We start from the raw sequence: 17,281 nt of genomic DNA on the forward strand, positions 1-17,281 counted from the left end.
ATAAAAATGAACCAGTCGGCTTCATTGCATGCACGCATCTAGATGGTATAGTTTCATATTCTGCGAGTTAGATCTTGACCACCAATTTCCATGTTGGCAAGTGTGTAATAGATTCTCAAGCTCACATCCCTTCTGCATGAGTCCAACATCCAGCCCCGTCTCACATGTGTGAGATCAAGACCATTCATCAAGCATGGCCGCTATAAGCATTTTATTGGATCAGATGTGCTCTCAGTGTGACCCAAATGACGAAAGAATGTGAATGGGCAAAAGTCCTCTAATTGGAGGATCATGGAGCTCCAGACCCACACTATATATTAAACGGTACACAATCATTTAGAGAGAGAGAAGAAGAAAAACAGCTCTTCAGTCCCTCAAGGGCCTGTTCGGAAGCATGGGATAGGGGTAAAACAATTTTCTTTGATACCATAGCTGAATTTAAAGGAACTTTGATTACCCTGGCAGATTGAGATGAATGATACACGGGCACTCAGGAAATTACTTTGAAATTGTATACGAGGCATGCAACTTAGTCAAATTAAACTGTCCAAGTTATAGTTCCCAGTTTAGACTTGCCATGAACCAAAAATTAAGTTGGTGGGCATTTTTATTGGACGGTTAAAAATGAAAAAAAAAAAAATCCAATCAGAGGAAAAGATCAATGGTTCAAACAATCTGTTTTTTGGGACTGTGACTTAACAACACTGGATTACAAATTTTAGTTGGTTTAATGTGACTTTGTTTATGTCATTGTGTACAATTTCTGAGTGCCTGTGCATCAAGTGTCATACACCGCCTGAGTTCCATGTAACTCCCCATTATTATCATATCATTATTTTGGAGTAACAGAATGAAAGTAGAAAGAGATTACCCACACAGGCAAATTTAATCACATGACAAACAATGCAGTGCACAAAATCCTTTTATCGCTTATCATGGGCCGGTTGATGACCAATGCCCCTTGCATCTTGTACCCACATAGACGGAGAGTGGAAAAGAAGAAGAAGCAACCAGTGCATGTCTGCATTTATGAATGTATCACATCATGCGTGAAAAATCACAGATCATCTACAACCACAAGCCAAATTGAGAAATTCCTTGGCAAGGAATAAAAAGCTGAATTAGTGTTATAACAGCCATTGTCTTATTACCAACCCCGAAATGTGATTTGATTAAGAAAAAATCTCAGAACATCATCAAGACTACATCGAAAGAAAGATTAAACAACTAACCTGAAAAACCCAGCCAACTCTATCAAGGCACACAATCCACTAGACATCTTCAGCCGCAGAGACCCCCCTTCCCTCTAGAGTCACTCATCGGGTGAATCCGAACGAATGGCTAATGGACAAACAAACGGAGAAAATCATCAGCCCAGGAATATGTTTTATACAAAAATGAAGGGAAAGATTTACTCAACCAATGCATGCATTTGCCAAATGTTTCTTGTTCTGCAAGGTCTCATTGTCGAAGCAATAAAATGGAAAATGATTCATGGCAAGATGGTGGAGAATATCACAAGAGAACAAAGTGAATGAACAAGATCCAATCTGATCTGTTCTACTGTGGATAATCTTTGCAAAACAGGCATGGTGCTCCCCAATATATGCCTTCTTTATTTCAAGGATGCAGAATCTGTGGACCAGTTATTTATTCATTGTCATCTTGCGAGGGAGGTTTGTAGTATCCTTTGACTGTTTGGCACTCAGTGGGTAATGCCACCATGGCTGATTTGTTTTGGGCTTGGCACTCGGGTGGCCAGGTAAAAAGAAATCAGCTAGTCGAAAGATTGCGCTCCTTGTGGTCATCTGGAGACTCTGGCTTGAGAGGAATGATCGCCACTTCAGGAATAGGAGCTGTTGTAATCTTAGGGTGATCAGTAGGGTTAATCAATGTATTAGGGAGTGGGCGCCTTAGCTGGCTGTTTGCATTTGTATTTGTACCTTTCTCTTGTTCTTTTCTTTTGTGGTTCTGTTTTCTTTTCTTCGCCTTTTGTGGCTTCAATAAATTCAGTATCTTTCACCAAAAAAAAAATAATTTGCAAATTCATCAAGCGAACTAGGAATCATATCTGAAGTAGGATAGGTGTGGTGTTCGGAGTTCCCAAGGCTGAAAGGATGTGTCACTGCCAAATTCTATCCAAGACTGGGAACCTGATGTTCTTATCTGGCTTGTGAATTGGGATGGAAAAAGCAGCAACACTAGCCTGCTCAATGGTATCTGCTCTCAGCACCAACCCAAACAAGGAATGTATTAACTACTAAAGGCATGTTTGAAAAGAAAGGAAAATAAAGCACTTCTCCCATAATGGGACATTTCGCTGGATTTGGTTAGCAAACAAAATAATTGAATCCACATAGTGATTCATTACCCTTCCCATAGTCAAATTCTAAAGCACAAGATACAAGGTGACTGCTGTGAAAGGAATATGAGATTTCCTATTCAAACAAAACCCCTAAAAATGGAATTCATGGGAATCAACATTTCAAAACTGCTCATCAAATTCATCATCAGATAATTACATTACATTTTCTTTTCTTTCCCCACTAATCAAACAGGCCCCAAGTGAACTTGGGAAGGCTTCACCAACTACAATTTGGCAAGCACTCCTTAAAGCCACCTTAACCTCACCCACCAACCTCATCGATCTCCACAGCCATGCAGCTGGAAGAATCAATGAATATAAACTACTTGACCTCAGTGCATGGCAAATCTTACTTCTCACAATGAAAGTAGCATCAGCATTCAGCGGTCAGAGAGATTTTCAAGATCTACCTTAGAACAAAAAGGTTGCAGTTATGGACAAGCTCAGAAATCCAGCTTGCAGATGGCCAAACCTTGATGAAAAGAACAGTTCATCAATGGTTTGAACTTTGACAACACATCATCATCATCGTTGTCACCATCATCTAAGCCTTGTCCCAACTAATTGGAAGCCATTCCACTCTATAACGGATCCTATATCCCTGGTTAAACATTAGCTCATCAATTTCCTTACTACCTCTCCCCACATCCTTTTGGGCCTTCCCCTTGCCCTTTTAGAGATGATGATGGCAATTACAAGCCAGGTTTAGTTCCACAGTTCAATCTATGAGCTTGTTTGGATTTGGGCAAAGTTGTGTCACAATTAGCAATCCATGAATGACGTCGGCACAACCTGCTCTTGGACATATTGTCACTAACTAGTTTTTCCATCCCTTATTGGTCAAATACTTTGGAATTGGAAAAAGGATGGATTGTGACACATTTAGAAAACTTAAAATATTGATTGGTGGCCCATTGAAATGTATATATGCACATTGACACATGCCACATTTTTTAGTAACTGAAGATTGATGGTGGCACACATGCACTTGTGAGATGCTTGAACTTGGTCATTATACAAGTGTCACATTGAAACATGTCACACATGTGCACATATGAGAATGATCATCATGCGCACTAAAACCATAAAATTTTATTGACAAGCAGTTCCCATCTCTCTAGCAAAGATGGGCTAATCCATAGTTAAACAGTCATATCCATGAATAATTGTCCAAAAGTGCCTTCTTGTGCACAAGAGGGTTGACAAGTCATGGATGTACTTTTGTCCATGATTGGGCTTTTTGGACTCAGTTAAAGTTGCATCATTGACAAGTAGTCGGGACTAAAATACATCTGCATTGCAGTGTCTAGCTACATGAATTAGCTTAGCCATCACACTATGTAGCTCATGAAAATAGCTTAAGTCGCATGTAACTTATGCTACATGCTATATAGCCTACGTTACAAGCAATGTAGCTTACACTACAAGCTAATTTTCATCAAACAATAAAATTAATTAATGTTTTACATTTTCCGATTTAAAAATAAAAATACTAAATGTCTTCCACGATTTTAGTAAAATAGCACAGGTAATAGTGTTGAACTAATTTTGTTCTATTTCTTTATTTTTATACTTTACATTTGCCTTATTTTTCTTATTATTTTAGGACATGTTTGGTTGATGAAATTTCATAATGTTTGGTGCAAACAAGTGCGACCATAATTAAACATCTATGTAGCTTATGCTTCACAGTTCAAAGGGGTGAACACTACGTTACACACTATTTGCTTCTATGGTTTGTTGACCCCCTTATGCACGGAGACTTAGGCACTTTTGGACAACCAGTCCCAAATATATGATCGTTAAAGCATGAATTGCTTGTTTATATTAAAGCGGTGAAACTCCTTATCAATAACACTATAGTTTCGATGCACATGAGGAACACTCTTATCTGTATACAAGCATAACATGTTCCACTATGCCACGTATATAATAGCCCAAGCTCAAGCACTCCACATGTGCTCATAAGCCACCATCAATCTTCAAGCACCCATAAATGTAGCACATGTCAAATGTGCACATGCAAGTGTTAATGTGTCACTATCCATATTAAGCTCCCCACATATGCCACAATTTATCCTTCTTCCTCGTTTAGAGGGTTTGACAAACAAAGAACCAAACAACTAATCACGACAGCATGTCAACAAACAACTAGAGCCGACAATATGTCCATGGATGACTTATCACCACAACTTGGCCTCGATCCAAGAATAACGTCTTTGTGTTCCATGGCCAAGGTGAATGGCAAATAAAATAAACTTACCATCTGCAAAGCGTATTTGAATCATTAACATTATTATTCATCTATGGACTAAATATAATATGCATTGTAGATGAACATGGGCACAATTTGTTGTTTTGATGCATTTTGAACACCATTACAAATTGTATCAATTTCATACAATGGTTATCTTACAACTTACAAGCCAATGGAAGTTCTATATCATCATCATGATCATCAACAACAACAACATCTAAGCCTTATGAGAACTAATTGGGGTAAGCTACGTGAAACCTGTTCAGCCATTCCACTATAGAAGTTCCATATGATTTATCTAATCAACTGATGTCACCACTAAATTGAGCACAGAGCATGTGTGCAAAAATGCCCAAGGGACATTTTTGTCGTTCAATGAGGCCAGTGGCAAGTTTTAAAATATCAATATCAGCAGCCTGATCGGTCAGGCCAAAATCATTGGTTGCATCTGTGCCCATGTCAGCTGAACCAATGTCATTTTTTCACGTATAAAAAATATAGCCCAATAAAAAAAATGAAAATTACTAATATTTATATTTACTTTGTTCACAGTATTTTTTATGCATGTACAACACTGTTATGGCTGCCATCTCTACTGACCTTTCCGGTGACCCTATGTACTCTATTGTTGGAGTTGTGAGGCACTCGGTAGTTTTCAAATCACATGCATTTGTCTGTGAAGGTGCAGAACACACTAGAAAGATATAGGACAAGCCAGGGATAAGAGTCCAACAATGGAAAGGCTATTCTTAAGCAAGCTAAAAACTGCTACATCATTTCCTTGCCTCTCACCAAACATGATGAGAGGAAATATTGCAGGAATTTAGTTTTAGATTTAGAGTTTTGAGGGCTGTAGTACTTTTTAAAGCAATTAAGACAAAATGTGTAATTTGTTATATGTTGCATTTGCATGCAGTGTCTTTTATTATGTTTTACCTATTCATGTGCACTATACACCCTGCCGTATGCGGAAGGGCCCTAGGGTGTGGACCCACCTAGGGGGTCTAGGGGCAAGCAACCTCTTGGACAGAAGCGATGCCCCAACCTAAACTTTTTTAGGGTATTTCTAGTGTAGAAAATATGTAACCATGTTTGAGATAAATTAGAGTTAAAGAGCATAAAAGATTTCGATTAGCGGTGGCTCTCAATTGACTGCAAATTGAAAACTCTCCAATTGTTTTCTTCCGTGGATGATCCATGCAAATTCGTGTTTCTATTTTGTCCCTTTCATTTATATGCTTTTGTTTGTGCCATCACAATCACATACCATAAATGACAACTCTACATGTGAAAGAAGCCTTTCACCGCTTCCGCTACGAAAAAAGACAAAAATAAATAAATAAATTTGTGGAATTGAAAATTGTGCATCAGCAGGTAGATATTGGCTAATATTTGTTTTATTTTATTTTATTTTATTTTATAGGCAACACAATTTTTTCATCAAGAAACTTATCAGGGTCTGGCATGATTTGTAGAAATGACCAAGTCACATTAAAATTATTGTATCGGGAATATGTATCCCAATTAATTGGGGCCAGCTACATGAATCTTGTTCTACCATTCTACCCTATCAAGGGCCATAACTTCAGTTAGACCATAGGCAATTGAGTCATTTCTAACTACCTCTATCCCCCTGCCCTTTTAGAGCCTTCAACTCGTGCCAACTCACTCCTAACCAATGCGGTTTATGGTCTTCAATGCACATAAACAAACCATCTAAGTCTACTTCCCCTCATCTCATTACCTATTCGTGCTACTCCTAAGTTCCCTAGAATGCATTCCTAATTCTATCCGTCCTCATCCTGCCACTCATCCATCTCAAAATCCTCATTTCAGCTGCACTCAGACCATGAACATCCTGTTCCTTGACTGACCAGCATTCTATCTCATAAAGCATGGCAGGTCTTGTAGCTAGCCTACAAAATTTCCCTTTCAATCGAGTGGTACACGACGATCACATAAAACTACATAGGCACATCTTTTTTTTCCCACCCAGATTGATTCTATGGGCAACATCCTTCTTGATCCATCCACTCTTATGAATTATTGATCCAAGATGTCGAAAGTGGTCATATTGGGAAACTTTTTGTCAGCAATCTTAACTAATTTCTCATTTTCACTCCTATTGTTACTAAAATTGCACTCTAGATACTTTGTTTTAATTCAACTACTTTTAAATCCTTATGATTCTAAAGCACCCCTCCATAAAACTAGCTTTCTGTTTAGATCTTCCCTCATCTTGTGAATCAAAATTATGTCATATGCAAACAACATAAATCATGGGATCTCTTCATGCAAATGCCTCATTAACTCGTACGTAGCCAATGTGAGAAGCTACAGGCTTAATGCCGCCCCCTTGTGCAAGCCTACAGTAATTGGCAACTCACTTGTCTCTCCACTAATGGTCCTCACATTTGTTACCACTCCCTCATTCATAAACTTAATTATGTCAAAATATCATCTGAAAACTCCTTTCTTTCCCAACACACACCATATTAACTCTCTCAGGACCCTATCATATGCTTTCTCAATGTAGAGATCCTTCCTTCACTCCCTATATTTCTCCATCAATTGTTTGGGTAGGAAAATAGCTTATGTAGTAAACCTCATGGGCATGAAACCAAACTCATCTTATGATACATTCGTCTCATCCCCTAGTCTTTGCTCAATTGCTTTCTTCCAAAGTTTCATAGTATGGCTCAGAAGTATAATCCCATGATAATTAGTGCAGCTTTGTATGTCTCCATTATTCCTATAAATAAGTACCACGGTACTTTTCTTCCATTCATCTAGCATTTTCTTTCATCTTACAATCTTGTTGAACAACTTTGTCAACCAAAATAACCCAATATCTCCCATATACTTCCAAACTTCTATTGGTATACAATCTGATCCGAGGGCCTTTCCTATTGTCATCTTTATCAAAGTTTCTTTCACTTCAGATATACCTTAATTCGACAACAGTATCTATAGTTTCTAATGTCATTTGAGTTTAAGGTTCCTTCTATACTTATGCTCTCAAAGAGGTTATCATTTAACAAGTTCTGAAAATAGAGTCTCCACCTTTCATTGATTTCATTGTCCTTTATTAGTATCCTTTGGTCATTGCTCTTAATGCATCTAACATAATCTAAGTCCCTAGCATTCCTCTTTCTCACTTATGCAAGTTTTAAAACATCTTTCTTACCTTCTCTTGTTCCCAATCTATTGCAAAGATCATCATAAGCCTTGAGTTTCGCCTCACTTGCTACGTTCTTGGCAACCGCTTTTACAGTTTTATATTGTTCAAAATTTTCATCGTTTCTTATCCCTTCTTAGGCTTTGAAATGCTTGAGGCCTATTTAGAATCATGGAAAGGAAATGAAAGGCAACACCATTTCTAACGAAACTAACTTTCCATTATTTGTGAAGCCTTTCTTTGTTGGAATTTGTGGGAAACAAAATTTCCTACTTAATTTTTTTGTTGGAAAATTAATATATTTATTTTCTAACCTCCATCCCTAAGAAAGGCATTTTCCTACAACGAAAGGAAAATGAATTCTTTAAGAGTTAAACCCAAAGATGCCACCATCCACCTTTAATAGCCTCACATGTACCGCATTTACCAATGTAACCCACAATGTGATTTGATTCGTATGATTTGAACCATACCATTATAGCGTCGTGTGCGCCCATTGTGCCATTTGGTCCCTATAACCCTCGCATTTGTCACATGTAATACCTATAACCCTCGCATTTGTCACATTTAATACCTATAACCCTCGCATTTGCCACATTTAGTCCTTGTAACACATTTGGTCCCTATAACCTAAATGTGCTACCATCCACCTTCAATAGCCTCACATGTGCCACATTTTCTAAAAGCTTGCTTGTTTCCGCAAGTTCCACTGTAAAGTAGTGTAAAACGCACACCAACCAATGAAATCCGACAACTAGATATTTGCTTTACTGCCGAATTTTCTTTAAGGGGAACCAAGCCTTATTTATTTTCGCATTCCACCACCATCCTTCCAAATTCGGATGATTTCTTCCCTGTCATCGAAATCTCTCCACAGAGATACGACACAACTATGGTGGTCGTTGGATCACGGCATTCTGTAGACACGCTTCCCATGCAAGATAAAAGAACCCCTTCACTCTCACAACGTTACTCCATCACGTCACCATTTGATGATACGAAAGAAGAGAAGCTTTCTAAGCAAGCAGCTCGCAAGTTCGGCAATTGCATTCAAATCCCTAATGTTGCAAATACCGTGCAACGAGGAGATCGCCGAAATCACAAAAACCGTTGAGTGCTTTGAAGGTAATGTGAAATATGTGGACCTGCCATGCTTGCTTTGAGATGAATATACCCTCTGATCACTAATTCTAGTTTTTCATGCCTAATCTTCAATACCTTGCCTGCATGCATAACCATACCACCTCTAATCATTCCAAATCCATTTTTATGTGATGGCCATGACTCTTGTGAAATCTATTGCGGTTTGGCCGTATATTTCTATATGCATGGCTTCACTGATTTGATGCATCCAAAACCCAGCCCGTCAATGACAAGGATGGCTTGATTTGGGGCCCGCAAAGAACCGTCTAGTAGCCAGCAACGTCAATAGCCTTTCTGCGTCAACCTAAGGTCCCGAAGGTGAACTGTCCATGCGCAGAAGCATCAAAAGACCGCATTTCATAGAACAGGTGGTGTTATAGAATCCAATCACCGTAATACGGTCCTTAAGTGGATTCAAGCAAATCAAGGGTTCGTGGCCCGATATTGTAATGCATTTGCATAGTGTAGGTAATCATTACATAAATACACCACTTTATTGTGGAACTTGTAGAAACAAATAGGCCCTAATGTAACCCCCAACTCGATATGGTCCCCATGAATTGGAGAATGCCATTATAGCATCACGTGTGCAATGTGCCATTTGGTCCCTATAACCCCCTTGTGGCGGTCCTGATAATGTGCCATTTGGACAATACCATTACAATGTCACATGCATGTGTTAAATGCAAGCCCCATGGTGGAAAGGGAAATATCATCACTTCACATAGGGGAATCTTTTCTTTTCTAACATCTAATATGTACACATGATGCTTTTCATTGGACCGCATCAAGGGTTATAGGGGGCCCTTTAACCAAGCGTTACTAGCAATTCACATCCCCTACACTCCACATGTACAAAACAACCGATGTGTACCAATGTGACACATGTGCCTTTGTCCATCTTCGATTGCTCCATATATGCCACATGTGCTAATGTGCGCAAGTGTTACCCTCTAGCTTTTAAGTGCCCGCGTGTCAAATGTGCCAATGTATCTCTTGTGCCACATGTGCCACTATACAACTTCAAGCACCCCACATGTGCCACTATACAACTTCAAGCATTCCACATCCGTTGCATGTGTAGCTATTCATTTTCTAATGTCCCAACTCCCATATGTGCCAAATGTGCTAATTTGACACATGGCAATAACTAGTAGGAAACTTTTTTTAAGAAAAAATTTTTGTTTTGCCTAACAACAATTTGAAAATAAGTCTTAAATTTCTAGGAAAATCTTGTGGAAAAAAAAAAAAAAACAAGGAAAACTATGTTTCCTTTCCCACAGTCTCCTAGAAATAAGGTTTCCTGATAAACATTATTTACTTTGCCGTGCTATTCACCAATCCAAACAAGCCCTTAGCAATCTTTTTGTCCTTTTTAAATTGTTCAAAATTTTCATCATTTCTAGTCCATTTTCAGGCTTTGGAACATGAATGTTTCTCATGAATAGCTTTTTAGAAATGGTCATTCCACCACCTACCAAATTTCCTTAGGGTCTATTTAGATTCACAAAATGCATAGAAACCATATTTTCAAGAAACCGCGGGAAAGGAAACATTGTTTTCCTTGTTTGTTTTTCAACAAGATTTTCCTAGAAAGTTACGATATGCGTTCAAATTTGTTGTTTGGCAAAAAAAAAAAGACGAAGAAAATCTTGGGGAAAAAATCTAGGTAGTCACTAGCATGTGTCAGATTAACACATGTGGCACATGTGGGATGCTTGAAGATAGATAGCGGCACGTGTGGCATATGCAGCGTATGTAGGCACTTGAAGCTGAATTGTGGCACACATGACGGATGTAAGGTTCTTGAAGCTATACAGTAGCACGTGTGGCACAAGACACACATTGGAACATTTGACAGGTGGCCAATTGAAGCCAAATGGCATCACTTGCGCACATTGGCGCCATTGGCACATGTGGCATATTTGGAGCAATTGAAGATGGGTGATGGCATATGTGGCACATTGGTGCATGTGGAGTCCTTTGCACATGTGGCACACAAGAGAATATGAATGATGATTCATGCGGCATGTTAGCACATGTAGGCCATAAGAGAAGATGGATGGTATCACAGGTGGCACATTGGCACACGTGGGACGCTTTACGCATGTGGGGCGCAAGAGAAGATGGATGGTTACACATGCAGCACACTGGCACGTGTAGCATAGTGGCACATGTGGCATATAACCGAAGATGGATAATGGCTCATTTGGCATATTAACACATGAGGTACATGTGAGGCGATTGAAGATGGATGGTGACACATTTAGGCTTAACTCTTGAGAAACTCATTTTCCTTCTATTGTAAGGAAATGCTTTTCTTAGGGGTGGAGATGAGAAAATAAATTTGATTATTTTCCAACAAAGATGGGAAGTGTAAAATAGTGTTTCCCACAAAGACCAGCTTAACAATCAATGGAATTGACTTTCATGTTCCTTTGCTTCCCATGAATCTAAACAGACCCTTATATGATTGGCTTTTCCCTTCAAATACTCCTAAAACATCTTTTTTGACTTCCTTAATGCACTCGGCCAACTCATTCCACATAACATTTACTTCTTCCTCAACATTCCACTTTCTTTCTTCCATAAATTTATTTCGTGATAACATTATTCTCTCCTTCTGAATTCAACCACCTAGTTTTTGGACACCTGTTAATTTCATTCCCCTCTTCATCTCTTAATGCAAACATCCATAATCCTTAACCTATGTTGCGCATCATACTCTCTCTTGGTTACAATCTTTACATATTGATTGTTTTATTTTCATAAGTAGAAATAAATCTATTTGATTTGTATATGATCCACTTTTGAAAGTTATTATGTCCAACTCTCTTTTATGCATGTGTCTATTAGAGCTAGATTCTATGCCACTGGGAAATCAAGATAGCGTCTCCTAAAACCGTATCCTCTATGTATGCTCTCATATGCTCTCAAGCCAATTGATCAAGATTTGAAGAAACGACCAACATCTCATGCGTGCTTGCTCCACACGTGTGCATAAGAAAAGGCCCACTTTATTTTCTTTTCTTTTTTTAAGCTTATCTATAATTTCCTTTCCTTTCGCATCTCTATATTAGGAAATACGTAGTCTTAGAATTTTCTTATTTCCCTTTTTAGCCTATCTCGATTTTTCTTTTCTTCTGTACCTTTATATTAGGCAATAAATAATCTTAGATTTTTGTTATTTAAGTGCTTTCTTAATTAAAGCACTTCCTTATTTTTAGAGATTTTTATTTAAGTACTTTCTTATTTAGGTACTTTCCTACTTTTCAAATATTGGCTACATAGGAATTCTATTTTTAGATTCCATAAGATTTTATTGAAGATTGTCAGCATTCATTATAAATAAGGCTTAGGCCCATGGAATAAAACATTTGAATGATATTCTCCGAAATGCTTTACAGGTTGTAAATCATTTATAGCTTTTAGTTGCAAATAAATCCCTCTGAAATGCTTTGATTCCATTTAGAGCTTGTTTTGATGCCTATAAATTTCGTAAGTGGTAAATGATTTGCAAGTGTAAATCATTTACAACCTATCTTGTTTGGCTTTAAGCTGTGATCTGTTTACAGGTAAATAGTTGTTCGTGTTTGGATAGTCTGTAAATTGTTTGAGGGATTTCATTTGCAAGTAAAAGTTCAAAATTATAAACATTAGGCTGTAAATGATTTGCAAGGACATGAAATCACAGCTTTTCAGAAGGATTTCATTTGCAGCTAAAAGCTGAAATTTTTCAGCATCCAAACACTGCTTATAAATCACTTAACTGTAATTCATTTACAGTTAGCCCAATTTACAAGCATCCAAACGACCCCTTACCTGCGAATGCAAAACAAATCATTTACAACCTAACGGCCATAATTTTCAACTTTCAGCTGCAAATGAAACTCTTCTAAACAATTTACAGGCTATCCAAACACAGACACCTATTTACAGCTAAAAGCCAAACAGGAAAAGCTGTAAATGACTTACACCTGCAAATCATTTGCCACTTACAAATTTTACAGTCATCCAAACAAGCCCTTATTGCAACTAGTTTCTTCCTTGATCTAGTTGCATTACCCCTGCATCTGACAATCACACATGGCACTTTTTCATTGGACCACCTCAGTGTTTACAGGAATCCCTGTAATTTGTATCCATCCTATCATGTCATTTCCCTCCAAATCAGGACATGAAACAATCTAGAAACCGAATACTGGAATCAGAATCCGAGACAGAAAGAGGAAGATAAGGATGATTCCCGGGTGCAAACCAAACCCTAGATTCCATTTTTTAGATCTACAAAGCATTTGGAGAGATACGAGACGGAAACCCTAGATAATGAAGAAATCAAAAGAACAGAGTTGGAATCGGAGCTTACTCGGTTTCTCGGGCTTGCCGTCAGTCCATTTGGAGACAGCGAAATGGACTTTCTCACGGGAAATGGATTCGGATTTGTAGGGCTCTTTGAGGCAGCTGCGGACGAGAGAGGCGCAGATGTTGGAGTAGGTTATGTATGTCATGCCTGCTGCTCTCCAGAAGGGAACGGCCGCGTTCGATGCTGCTGCTGATGCCATCGATCTTCTTCGTTCTCTCTCCTTCGTCTCCCCAATTCTATATATATATATATATATATATATATATATATATATAGCGGATTTAAAGTTCCTGCGCTGGGAAGTTAGTTGGGGCCCACCATGATGTTTGTGATCAATCCATCCTGTTCATCCGTTTTGTAAGTTTATTTTAAGACATGAGACGAAAAATGAGGCGGGCTAAACCAGAGGAAAGATTGGAGAAAGAAATGTCTACCGGCGAAAGCTTCCCGGGTACACCTTGATGTTTATATGCCATCTTCACCCTTTATAATGTCACCCATTGCATTAACTAAAATCTTAAAGAGTCATTCGGGATTTGGGGACCTGAGAAGGCGTGAACCTGTGTTAAGTTATGAAATTATCCTTAGGGCCTGTTTAAATGGCTATAAATTTTATTTAAATTGTAAAAGAATTGTATATAACTTACTCACCGATGAAAGAAAATTACAAGTAATTATGTTTCGATGTAAATTGTAACTTACAAGTAATTATATTTTTATGTTTTGATAACTTATAACTTTATTACAGGTAATTATATTTTTATGTTTTGATAACTTATAACTTTATCACAGGTGATAAGTTGTATATTTACGCTGAGTAGAACTCGAAATGAGGAATGGTTGGGAAATTATATTGATAGAAACAAATAATAATAATAAATAAATAAATAAAATTATTACATTTTATTAAACTTAGATAAATGAATAGTTTAATCGATTTTTATGTTAAACTAATCAACAAGTGGGCTATAAAAATAGACCTGCGTTTTCAAAATGCTTATAATGTGAGAAAAAAAACTTAAGATAACACATAAATCATAGTAGGCCCACACAACACCATCAATAGCAGCCACTTTTAGCTGACTACTATGGTTTGGTTGTTGACATGTTATGTTATAATGTATTTGTTTCATCCACACTATCTATCCATTATTTCATATCATTTTAAGTCATTAACCCAAAAACAATGTATATCCAAATTTGTTAAACCCCGATGTATGGATAAAACAAATACAAGATGGTGGGCCCCACAGACCACCAACCATTACCCACATATCCTAGCCAAGTCGCGTTTGTGAAACCCGATGAAAAAAAAAGGACAAGGTTTTCCAATCTTGCTGGAGGTCGACAAGAGAGGGAGAAGGATTCTGGGAGAGGGAGAAGGAGATTGAGAGAGAAGGAGACGGAGACATTAGAGGGGGATAAGGTGTTTATATAAATATAAGCTACAATTCTTCCCGTTAATTTTGATTTCAATATAGATAACTTAAAAAACGAAAGTGCCTGTATCATTTTCACATTTTTATCCTGTAAGAAAGTCACAAGTTGAGAGAAAGTTACCTGTGACTTTTCTCTCCCAACACCAACTATAACAATCTCACCTATAACTTTGTTATATTTAAAAAATGTTATGAGGGGCATCCAAACAGATCCTTACCTCTAATGTGTAGATACTTTTTGTTAAAATAGGATTATAGTATTTTTCTTATAGTTAGATGTCCAATAAATGTCCACCTGTCCATTAGTTAGATGATCAAATAAATTTATTTTTTAATCCATGACACATCTAAACTGAATTTCACAATCTGCTGATTTTATCTAGAGATATTTACCATTGTAGATGCCACCTCATATCTTAGTAATTAGAGATATTAAAGTTGATTTAGTAATTAAATTGAAGTCCTTGTAAATATATCATGCATAGGTACTTTTGGATTAAAGTTGATTCATATTCTAAGGTGCCTAACACATCATGAGGATTGTAAATTTAGGGAGTTTCGAATCCATGCTTCTAAACAGATCTTAAAGAAAATGGTGTGCGGTACCTATTGCTACGGTTATAATCCGTAGCCATAGGGCCTCCCAGATCGGTGTGGCCCCACCGAAGAGGCTCGCAACTGCCGCGCGGGCCGGGGGGGGGGGGCACTAGTTCGTGAGCCCGTGCCCGTCCCGATCCGGGTTTATTTTGAGGTATGAATTATGTAATATATGGCTACGGTTATAATCCGTAGTGATAGGTCTACTTTAAAGTGCAAAGGTATTGTCCTAACTACCCGACCGTACTTGCAAAGTCTAAGTTGACAAGGTAAGGTTTGTATTCTCCGTAAAAATCGCTGGATAAAAGGTAGCTTCTACAGTTGTAAATTTCTCTTTTATCTAAGTTTTAAGTGCCTGCTTATGATCGATCACAGCTTGCTGAGTATCAAAGTCTCTCCTTCTCCAACAACTGTCGTGGGTAATATATATGGCATCCATACCGTCCCAAAGGAACTATCCTCCATGATGTTTTACCCAGCTTGAAAATCAGGGCAATCCAAACCTTAGGTGGGCCACACCATAGAAAACAGCTTACGACCACCCAAAAACACTGTTTTCATGTGCTGGGCCCTAAGTGGTATGGGTATGGTCTTCAACCGTCCAAAAAATGTGCCTCAAGACGACCATCAGACGCCCAAACTTTAGGCCAATCTACTGGGCCCCATTACTTGAATCCGGACTTTTTTGTATTATTTTATTTTTCATACGGAATGGGCCATCTAACGGTTTGATTGCTCCGATTTTCGGATATTCTGACCATCACGGTGATTCTCGCATTTTGGACGGTTTGGATGTCACAGTAGGCACTTGATGTCCACAACAACATGGCACCACCGTTCCTTAATTGTTGGATTGGTGCCTTGGCGATTGTAACCATCACGAGCCAAGACTGCAGGTGGGACCCATGGGGCTTCGAAATCCAAAGCGTCGATGTGATACACCTCATCCTTGATGGCTCACTCACTGAAAATTTCCCAGTTGGATGATACTGGAATTTTAAATTTGCCCTTTTATGGGTTGAATGTAAACCATTGCTGAGCGTACATTTGTTGGTCCACTAATTTGTTTCCATCTCTGATATTTTTAGTGATCCATCCTTCAAAGTGGGCCCTCTGTACCAATGGTTTAGATCGTCGAAAGATGGGCCCTAGTGAAAGCCTGAATCGTCGATGTACAAACATCGGTCCGAGCATTCTGTAGCGTAGAGAGAGAGAGGCCGGAATCATCCACAAAACCTGTTTTTCGCAGCACGCAAAACACCCAAGCTCCGTGGGGCCCACTGCGTTGTACAGGAAAAATCCACTCCGTCCATTAGGTGAGAACCATTATTTGGACCGATGAGATAAATCTAACCCATATAAAAATCTATTATGGGACATACCAAAGGGAAAAACGTAAAATTGCTACAGATCTGCCAAGCCATACGGTGTGTCCTGTACAAGTTTTTTGTCAGGCTTATTTTTGTATATTTTCTTCATAGTGACGAGTTACACCTGATTAACGGTTTCGATGAAAGATAAACACCATGGTGGGCCCATGCAATCCTATGGTTGGCATCGCATCTCCATTGTTCCATCTGTGCGGCGCCCACAGACTCGTTGTTTCGGAAGCGGATTGGCTAGTGTACCACACAGCAGCTATATATAGCTGCTGTAGGTACGTGTGGTGCGAAGACGTAGCACTGACGCTCCTCGAGCTCCGAGTTGCACGAATGGATTAATGGAGATCAAAGTTACATGGCCCCAAAGTGATGTATTTATTATATCTACACTGTTTATCTATTTTTAGACATCATTTTGGAGCATTATAAAATAAATGAATCATATACAAATGTCCTCTGGACCACACCAAAAGTAGAAGTGGAGATAATGATTTTCACCGTTAAAAAATTTTGCAGGGCCCACCATAATGTTTATTTTCCGTCCAAGCCGTTCATAA

At 38.4% G+C, this 17,281-nt stretch overlaps 1 protein-coding gene and 1 long non-coding RNA gene across 2 annotated transcripts; both read right to left on the reverse strand.

Moving 5' to 3' along the window:
- Positions 1-1,086: 1,086 nt before the first annotated feature.
- Positions 1,087-13,556, reverse strand: LOC131256825 (ATP synthase subunit epsilon, mitochondrial). The gene is made up of 2 exons (XM_058257876.1): positions 13,310-13,556; positions 1,087-1,341 (listed from the first exon to the last, which is right to left on the reverse strand). The coding sequence occupies exons 1-2, from the start codon at positions 13,503-13,505 to the stop codon at positions 1,313-1,315; spliced, it is 225 nt and encodes a 74-aa protein (XP_058113859.1). The 5' UTR covers positions 13,506-13,556; the 3' UTR covers positions 1,087-1,312.
- On the reverse strand, positions 4,744-12,329 carry LOC131256826 (uncharacterized). The gene is made up of 2 exons (XR_009176974.1): positions 8,375-12,329; positions 4,744-8,312 (listed from the first exon to the last, which is right to left on the reverse strand). It is a non-coding gene; the product is annotated as an uncharacterized LOC131256826 (long non-coding RNA).
- Positions 13,557-17,281: the final 3,725 nt, after the last annotated feature.

Source organism: Magnolia sinica, chromosome 9 (assembly GCF_029962835.1).
Source record: "Magnolia sinica isolate HGM2019 chromosome 9, MsV1, whole genome shotgun sequence".
Lineage (NCBI taxonomy): Eukaryota > Viridiplantae > Streptophyta > Magnoliopsida > Magnoliales > Magnoliaceae > Magnolia > Magnolia sinica.

What these genes read in the sequence shown, in the direction of transcription:
- LOC131256825 (XM_058257876.1), bottom strand. Translation starts at nt 13,505, where the DNA reads ATGGCATCAGCAGCAGCATCGAACGCGGCCGTTCCCTTCTGGAGAGCA. An exon ending in CGGCAAGCCCGAGAAACCGA is followed by an intron (nt 1,342 to 13,309) that starts GTAAGCTCCGAT and finishes TTTGTCCATTAG; the next exon opens with CCATTCGTTCGGATTCACCC.